The 9,499-nt window shown below is 45.1% G+C and overlaps 1 protein-coding gene across 4 annotated transcripts in view; it reads left to right on the top strand.

The window, feature by feature from the left end:
- Nucleotides 1-9,499, top strand: part of APOO (apolipoprotein O) — a 93,649-nt gene that overhangs the window by 51,932 nt on the left and 32,218 nt on the right. For 3 of the 4 annotated variants that reach the window (XM_011935116.1, XM_011935117.1, XM_011935118.1), the window contains exons 6-7: nucleotides 4,530-4,621; nucleotides 6,890-6,970. In XM_011935116.1, coding sequence (XP_011790506.1) covers nucleotides 4,530-4,621; nucleotides 6,890-6,970 — 173 coding nt within the window. Of the gene's footprint in view, nucleotides 1-4,529; nucleotides 4,622-6,889; nucleotides 7,071-9,499 lie in introns of those variants that run through there. The other variant, XM_011935115.1, reaches the window with a different exon arrangement.

The following is a 9,499-nucleotide window of genomic DNA, read 5'->3' as shown; positions in this document are numbered from 1 at the left end:
TGTGTTTTTAGTAGAGACGGGGTTTCACCATGTTGGCCAGGCTGGTCTTGAACTCCTGGCCTCCAGTGATCCACCCGCGTCAGCCTCCCAAAGTGCTGGGATTACAGGCGTGAGCCACCATGCCCGGCCTTGGATATAGGTGTTTTCATTCTTGCTTAAACAATATGGTGGCTTGCAGCATCCAGCTGAAAGAAAGTATCTTCTTTTCCTCCCTCCCTCCCTCCTTCTTTCTATCCTTCCCTTCCCTTTCCTTTTCCGTTTGCCTTCCCGAGAGATGGTCTCACTCTGTCACCCAGGTTGTAGTGCAGTGGCATGATCAAGGATCACTGCAGTCTTGACCTCCCCAGGCTCAAGCAATCCTCCCATCTCAGCCTCCTGAGTAGCTGTGACTATAGGTGTGCACCACCACGCCTGACTAATTTTTGTGTTTTTTGTGGAGACCAGGTTGCCCAGGCTGGTCTCAAACTCCTGAGCTCAAGTAGTCTTCCTTCCTCAGCCTCCCAAAGTGCTAGGATTACAGGCATGAGCCATTGCACCCGGCCTATCTTGTGTATCTTTGAAAATTTGCTCTCATTCTTTTTCCTTCCTCAACTCATTAATTAGCAATTGAGTTATTTAAAAGGACCCTATGTGTCTCTTATATTTTCTTGATTATTTTGTTCCTTTTGAATTTTTTTTGCTTTGGTCATTTCCAAGAGCTCCTTCCTGTTCTTTGAATGTTCTTTTTTTCATAGAATTCTTTTTTATTTTAATGTAGTAGCTTTTAAAATTTATTTGATGATACTTAGTAATAGGTTTAGTTTTGTTTTGAATTTCTGTTTCCTGTGGGGTCTTTTTTTTTTTCCTTTGGGCTTGTCTTGGTCTTTCTCCTTTATGCTTCAGGCTTTCCACAAATGACTGGTGATTCTTGGTTATCCAGTCATGTTTCAAAGTGAGGCAGCTGAAATGCTAATAAGGACTCTCACCTGTAATCCCAGCACTTTGGGAGGCTGAGGCGGGAGGATCACCTGAGGTCAGGAGTTCAAGACCAGCCTGGCCAACATGGTGAAACCCCATCTCTACTAAAAATACAAAAAATAGCCAGGTGTGGTGGAGGGTGTCTGTAATCCCAGCTACTCAGGAGGCTGAGGCTGGAGAATCGCTTGAACCCAGGAGGTAGAGGTTGCAGTGAGCTGAGATGGCGCCATTGCACTCCAGCCTGGGCAACAGAGTGAGACTCCGTCTCAAAAAAAAAAAAAAAGAAAAAAGAACTCCCTGTCCATACATGGGACCCACTGACGGGCAGGTTCTACCTCAGGGGAGCTGGACAGGAAGTGACCATATACGAGGGTGCCAGTATGAGGAGGGCTTTACTCTCAGGCACTGACATACTCACCCCTTCCAGCTCTCGGTTCTCAGCAGGAAATCCATGGTGTTTCTTCAGTGATACCCTGCCCCCACTGTTTTAACTCTTTTTTTTTTTTTTTGAGACAGGATCTTGCTTTGCCGCCCAGTGTGTTAAGCCATTCTTGCATTGCTATAACCTAACACTGGGTAATTTATAAAGAAAAGAAGTTGATTTGGCTCACAGTTCTGCAGGCTGTACAGGAAGCCTGGCACCAGCATCTCCTCGGCTTCTGGTGAGGCCTTGCGCTGCTTACAATCATGGTGGAAGGCAAAGGGGGAGCTGGTGTCTCACATGGCAAGAGTGCAACCAAGAGAAAGAGGTGGGGGAGGTGTCATACATTTTTAAACAACCAGATCTCAAGAGAACTCACTGTTGCACAAGGACAGCACCAAGGGAATGGCATTAAACCATTTGTGAGAAATCCACCTTCATGATCCAGTCAGGTCCCACCAGGCCCCACCTCCAACATTGGAGATTTACAATTTAACATGAGATTCAGAGGGAACAACATCCAAATTATTACCCAGTCTAGAGTGCAGTGGCATAGACACTGCTCACAGCAGCCTTGAACTCCTGGGCTCAAGCAGTCCTCCTGCCTCAGTCTCCTGAGAAACTAGGACCACAGGCCCATGCCACCACACCTGATAATTTTTAAATTTTTTGTAGAGATGTGGTCTCCCTAAGTTGCCCAGGCTCGTCTCAAACTCTTAGGCTCAGTCAGTCCTCCCACCTCAGCCTCCCAAAGTGCTGGGATTGCAGGTGTGAGCCACTGCATCTGGCTCACTTTTTTTTTTTAAGAAATAGAAATAGGGGGCTGGGCATACTGGCTCATGCCTGTAATCCCAGCGCTTTGGGAGGCTGAGGCAGGTGGATTGCTTGAGCTCAGGAGTTCAAGACCAGCCTGGGCAATGTGAGGAAACCCTGTATCTACGAAAACTACAAAAAAAAAAAAAAATTAGCCAGGCATGATGGCTTGCACTTCTAGTCCCACCTACTTGAGGGACTGAGGCAGGAGGATAGTTTGAACCTGGGAGGTCGAGGCTGCAGTGAGCCATGATTGGGTCACTGCACTCCAGCCTGGGAGACCAAGTGAGACCCTCTCTCAACAGAAAAATAGAAATGGAGACGGAGTCTCGCTATGTTACTCCAGCTGGTCTCAATTCCTGGCCTCAAGCAATCCTTATGCCTTGACCTCCCAAAGTGCTAGGATTACAGGTGTGGGGTAGTTTTGTACTGGGATGGCATAGGGGAAGCAAGGGCCGTGCTGGTCCACGCATCGGACTTGCGTTTGTCCTGTCCCCCTGTCTTGCCCCCTGGTTGCCATCTCCACTCCCCACAGTACCTGCCGTCTCTGGATCTGGAATCTCCCTGGGGCTGCCTGGGACGGCCCTCTGAGGCCGCACTCCTCAAGATTTCAAGATTTCGAGGCAGTGTGTCCTCTTATTTCCATTCACTCTCCATTTTCTGAAAATTGATTGACACTTCCTGGCTGCCAGTGGCCCCTCCACACATTTTCTCTTCATAGTGGGTTTATTAATGTTTTTTCCTCTTTTTTTTTTGAGACAGAGTCTTGCTCTGCCGCCCAGGCTGGAGTGCAGTGCCCACTGTCTCTGCTCACTGCAAGCTCCACCTCCTGGGTTCACACCATTCTCCTGCCTCAGCCTCCCAAGTAGCTAGGATTACAGGCGCCCGCCACCACACCCAGCTAATTTTTTTGGTATTTTTTTTAGTAGAGATGGGGTTTCACCATGTTAGCCAGGATGGTGTCGATCTCCTGACCTCGTGATCCGCCCACCTTGGCCTCCCAAAGTGCTGGGATTACAGGTGTGAGCCACTGTGCCCGGCTTATTAATGTTTTTTCTTACTATTTTTTTTAACGGGGTTACAGAAAGGGGAGAAGAGGAACGCTTGTGTTTAATATTTAAATAGGAAGCCAGATTGCTGTAAAAGAACATAAACCCTAGAAACCAAAATACTCATTTGTTTGTTTTTAAAACGATCTTTTTTCTGCTCTCTTAGGGAGAAAAAGGCGTTCTCTTGAAAATACTTGGTGCTGAGTGAGAGAAGCCAGTCACAAAGGACCATGTATTTACTGCATGATTCCATTTATATGAAATACCCAGAGGGCCGGACGCAGTGGCTTACACCTGTAATCTCAGCACTTTGGGAGGCTGTGACGGGTGGATCACCTGAGGTCAGGAGTTCGAGACCAGCCTGGCCAACATGGCGAAACCCCATCTCTACTAAAAATACAAAATTAGCAGGGCGTGGTGGTATGTGCCTGTAGCCCCAGCTACTCGAGAGGCTGAGGTAGGAGAATTGCCTGAACCTGAGAGGCAGAGGTTGCAGTGAGCCAAGATTGCACCATTGCACTACAGCCTGGGTGACAAGAGCAAAACTCTGTCTCAAAAAAAAAAAAAAAAAAGAAAAAAATATCCAGAGTAGGCAAACATATAGAGATAGAAAGTAGATCAGTGGTTGCCTAGGGCTGGACAGTACGGGGGAGTTGAGGAGTGACTGTTAATGGGTTTCTTTTGGTGATTTATGAAAAAGCTCTAAAATTTATTGTAATGATGGTTACAAGCCTCTATCAATATACTAAAAGCCATTGAACTGTACTTTAAATGGGTGAATGTGAATTTTATCTCAATAAAGCTGTGCAAAAGCGTTTTGGTGCACACGACTTTATTTGGAACATTCTTTCAGTTTAGGACCAAAGAAATCTTATTCATTGGTGGGGTTATTTTAGTTTTGTTGTTTGGGTTTCTTAAGAGACACGGTCTTGCTTTGTCACCCAGGCTGGAGTGCAGAGTGTGATCGTAGCTCATTGTAACTTCGAACTCCTGGGCTCAAGGAATCCTCCCATCTCAGCCTCCCAAGTAGTTAGGATTATAGGCGCACACTACCACGCTTGGCTAATTTTTTTATTTTAACTTTTGTGGATACAGGGTCTGACTATGTTGCCCAGGCTGGTGTCAAACTCCTGGCCTCAAGTGATCCTCCCGCCTTGGCCTCCCAAAGCTTTTGGATTACAGGCGTGAGCCGCTGTGCCTGGCCTCGTTCCATGTTAAATGGATAAGGTAAATTGTGATGGTGAGGATAATGAATCATCTGATGGCATGTACAACCTTTTATTTATTAGGTTCAAAAATAAAGAAGCTAGTGTATCCGCCTGGTTTCATGGGGTTAGCTGCCTCCCTCTATTATCCACAACAAGCCATCGTGTTTGCCCAGGTAAGAGAAACTCTGTAATCCCTGATGTCGCTCATTCTTGTTTGTGTGTGTATGAATCTGACGCCTAATTTTATTTTATTTTGCAGTTCTTATAACACTAGACTAAAATTTGTTTGTACATATAGGTGAATACAGCAAATTTAAATTATTTTCTCCACTATATGTCTCAGTTCTGGCCCTTCTTCCAGTAATGCCAGTGTTCACAGAATTTGAACACGAATTTGCATGATTGTTTGAATATTCATCAGCAAAAATTTATGATAAATTGTTTGTATACTTACATGAAAGTCTACAGACTCAAATTCCAAAGCTAATAATTATTGGGTCACTCAGTTTATGCGTATCCAGTCACAACCTGCTCTTGCTGGTATTGTAGACACAGACTACTCTGACCTCCTCTGCTCCCTGGTACTGGGCCCTTGCTTTCCTTGCTGGGGACTTTGGGGACTGTAATCCCCTCTGCTGGGAGTGCCCTTTTCGGGGCTTTCAATTGGCTGCCCCTTTCTTACCCTTGAAGCCTCAGTCTTATGGTAACCTGGCAGGCAGGTCGATCACAGTGGCAGGCAACATGGATAAAGCTGTACCATTGATTCTCAAAGCGCGTTACCAGACCAGAAGCAGCAGCATCACCTGAGAACTTGTTAGAAATGCAAACTCTCAGGCCCCACCCCAGACTGGCTGAATCAGAAGCTCTGGGAATAAGGGCCAGCAGTCTGTGTTTTAGCAAGCCCTCCGGTGGTTTGTTATTAATGCCTATGTTGTTTGAGAACCACTGATGGAGACCAGTAGGTAGTCTGAAAAGGGTGCTATCTGGAGTTAGTGGAACGCTAGAGATGGTGTCCCTCAGAAACTGGCAAGAGCGCAGGCTCTAGGTTTTGAGGTCCTGGGCAGATTGTGGACATAGGGACTTTAGTTGCTCGAACTACCACATCACACAGAAACTCAGTTCCAGGAGCAGACAGCAGTGCAGTCACCCGAATTGGACTCTGAGCCAGACTGACCTGAGACTGCGCTCCCTTGGTTGTTTATGACAGAATTGAGTCCAGATTCCTAAAGTGGGCTACAGTTGTATGTGGGAGTCCAGTGGCCCCAGCTCAGGGAGCTTGATGGCTTTGGTGACAAATACCAGTACTTTCCAGCATTTGCTCAACATTGTTTGTAACAGTCCTGGAGGCAGATAGTTAATGCTTCTGTCCCTGCTCCAGCCCCAGATCAGGAATAGTGAGTAACATCTTCCAGCCCTAGATATAAAAATAATTAAACATTATTTCAGCCTGTTATGGTTTAAGCAGTAAATGGCTGGAGTGGAGAGGGTGAACTTGGTTGCTGGTTGAGAAGCCTATGTGGCTGTCCCCATAGTAGGAGTCTTTTTTTTTTTTTTTTTAATTTCTTTCTATTTTAACTTTTAGCTTTAGGGGTACATGTGCAGGTTTGTTATTGTAAGTTGTGTGTCATGAGGGTTGGGTGTACAGATTATTTTGTTACCTGGGTAATTAGCCTAGTACCTGATGGGTAGTTTTTTGATCCTCGCCGTCTTCTCACCCTCCACCCTCAAGTAGGCCTTGGTCTCTATTCCCTTCTTTGTGTCCATTTGTTGTCAAGGTTTAGCTCCCACTTACAAGTAAGAACATGTGGTATTTCGTTTTCTGTTCCTATGTTAGTTCACTTAAGATAATGGCCCGCAGCTCCATCCCTGTCCCTGCAAAGGACATGAGCTCATTCTTTTTGGCTGCATAGTATTCTGTGGTGTATAAGTACCACATTTTCTTTATCAAGTCTACCATTGGCCGGGCGTGGTGGCCCACACCTGTAATCCCAGCACTTTGGCAGGCTGAGGCAGGTGGATCACCTGAGGCCAGGAGTTTGAGACCATGCTGACCAACGTGGTGAAACTCTGTCTCTACTAAGGACAAAAAATTAGCTGGGTGTGGTGGCGTGTGCCTGTAATCCCAGCTACTTGGGAGGCTGAGGCAGGAAAATTGCTTGAACCCAGGAGGCAGAGGTTGCAGTGAGCCAAGATTGCGCCATTCCACTCCAGCCTGGGCAATGAGCGAAAACTCCATCTCAAAAAAAAAAAAAAAAAAAAAATCTGCCATTGATGGGCATTTAGGTTGATTCCATGTTTTGCTATTATGCATACTGCTATGATGAACATATGCATGCATATATCTTTATAGTAAAATGATTTATATTCCATCATTCCATTATTATTCCCAATAATAGGGATTGCTGGGTCAAATGGTAAGATCTTTTCTATTCTGTTTCAAGGTCAGTGGGGAGAGATTATATGACTGGGGTTTACGAGGATATATAGTCATAGAAGATTTGTGGAAGGAGAACTTTCAAAAGGTGAGAAACATCTTTTTCATTTTCTTCCTTTTGGTTTAAATATGTGGTTTCTCTAGGGTTTTGTAAACTATTTGATAACCCTGTTGATTTATTGCTTTTTCTGTTTGCTTCTAGTTATGTCTCCAGCTCAGATTTTTCAGGTGACCTTCCTTGGTAGAGCAGTAGAACTTCTGAGCATTTGGTTATTATCAGCAGGGCCAAATAAGTGGTGACCATAAAATGCAATGCATTCCACCATAGTCTTTTTTTTTTTTTTGAGACGGAGTCTCGCTCTGTCTCCCGGGCTGGAGTCTGGAGTGCAGTGGCCGGATCTCAGCTCACTGCAGGCTCCGCCTCCCAGGTTCACGCCATTCTCCTGCCTCAGCCTCCCGAGTAGCTGGGACTACAGGCGCCCGCCACCACACCCGGTTAATTTTTTGTATTTTTAGTAGAGACGGGGTTTCACCATGTTAGCCAGGATGGTCTCGATCTCCTGACCTCGTGATCCGCCCGTCTCGGCCTCCCAAAGTGCTGGGATTACAGGCTTGAGCCACCGCGCCCGGCCTATACCTGTGGTTTCTAAAGGAATTAGTCCCTCTCGAGCCTATTTAAACTAGCTCTTGAATAGGAAATACTATACCAATATCAAGTGTCTTTTGGCAATCCTTTTTAAAGAGTAAATATTCATAGGTGTTTTTTTGTTTGTTTTTTGTTTTATTTCTCTGATATTTTCTATGGAAGCTTCCTTTCCTTTTTAAAAAATTCCTTAACAAATGCAACCGGGCACGGTGACTCATGCCTGTAATCCCAGCACTTTGGGAGGCCAAGGCGGGTGGAGCACCTGAGGTCGGAAGTTCGAGACCAGCCTGGCCAACATGGCAAAACCCTGTCTCTACTAAAAAAAATACAAAAATTAGCTGGGCATGGTGATGCACGTCTGTAATCCCAGCTACTTGGGAGGCTGAGGCAGGAGAATTGCTTGAACCTGGGAGGTGTAGGTTACAGTGAGCCAAGATTGCACCACTGCACTCCAGCCTGGGCAACAGAGCGAGACTTCATCTCAAAAAAACAAAAACAAACAAAAAAACAAATGCCCACTAAATTTTATATGGGAAAAGAAGTAAAATATCAAGAAATCTCTACACAGCCCTAGACAGAAATGTGGAAAGTGAGCCTAAAAGCCTCAACTGCGAGCCTTCATTGTGGTGTGACTGCAGACTGAGGCACACCAAAGCCGGAGGGAGTCCCGTAGGCTCCCTGGAGTGCTCACTGTGGTGTCTGTGCATACACACACGCACACCAAAGCTAAAGTGGGGGCTGCGGGAGCCTCTGGCTTAGAAACAGCATTCTCGACTGTGCTAAGAATTCAGCCTAGTGCAGAAGCAACTAGCCTGTGGTTAGAATACCAGTTAAGCAGGCCAACATTTTCTGATAATTTGAAAACATTAGATATTAAAGCTACTCAAATTTGTATGCAGATCTTTTTGGAGTGAGGTGATAAAGATTTTTAATTGGTTTGTGTTTCTCTCTCTCTTTATACCCTTGCCTTCTTCAGAGTCATTGAGAACTTAAGACTTTCTCCCGTTTGTTACTCTCCAAGCATAATTTTACTGACAGCTGTCTGTTCTCAGTAGAAGATAATAAAATCAGGGCCAGGCACAGTGGTTTATACCTATAATCCCAGCACTTTGGGAGGCTGAGGCAGGCAAATCGCTTTGAGCCTAGGTGTTCAAGACCAGCCTGGGCAATATGGCAAAACCCCATCTCTACAAAAACTACCAAAAAAAAAAAAATTAGCCAGGTGTGGTGGCATGCACCTGTAGTCCCATCTACTTGGGAGGCTGAGGCAGGAGAATTGCTTGAACCCGGGAGGCAGAGGTTGCAGTGAGCCAAGATTGCGCCATTCCACTCCAGCCTGGGCAATGAGCGAAAACTCCATCTCAAAAAAAAAAAAAAAAAAAAAATCTGCCATTGATGGGCATTTAGGTTGATTCCATGTTTTGCTATTATGCATACTGCTATGATGAACATATGCATGCATATATCTTTATAGTAAAATGATTTATATTCCATCATTCCATTATTATTCCCAATAATAGGGATTGCTGGGTCAAATGGTAAGATCTTTTCTATTCTGTTTCAAGGTCAGTGGGGAGAGATTATATGACTGGGGTTTACGAGGATATATAGTCATAGAAGATTTGTGGAAGGAGAACTTTCAAAAGGTGAGAAACATCTTTTTCATTTTCTTCCTTTTGGTTTAAATATGTGGTTTCTCTAGGGTTTTGTAAACTATTTGATAACCCTGTTGATTTATTGCTTTTTCTGTTTGCTTCTAGTTATGTCTCCAGCTCAGATTTTTCAGGTGACCTTCCTTGGTAGAGCAGTAGAACTTCTGAGCATTTGGTTATTATCAGCAGGGCCAAATAAGTGGTGACCATAAAATGCAATGCATTCCACCATAGTCTTTTTTTTTTTTTTGAGACGGAGTCTCGCTCTGTCTCCCGGGCTGGAGTCTGGAGTGCAGTGGCCGGATCTCAGCTCACTGCA

This window comes from Colobus angolensis, unplaced genomic scaffold (genome assembly GCF_000951035.1).
Source record: "Colobus angolensis palliatus isolate OR3802 unplaced genomic scaffold, Cang.pa_1.0 Scaffold140, whole genome shotgun sequence".
In the NCBI taxonomy this organism is placed as follows: Eukaryota; Metazoa; Chordata; class Mammalia; order Primates; family Cercopithecidae; genus Colobus; species Colobus angolensis.
This window is presented reverse-complemented; position numbering and strand designations above follow the sequence as displayed.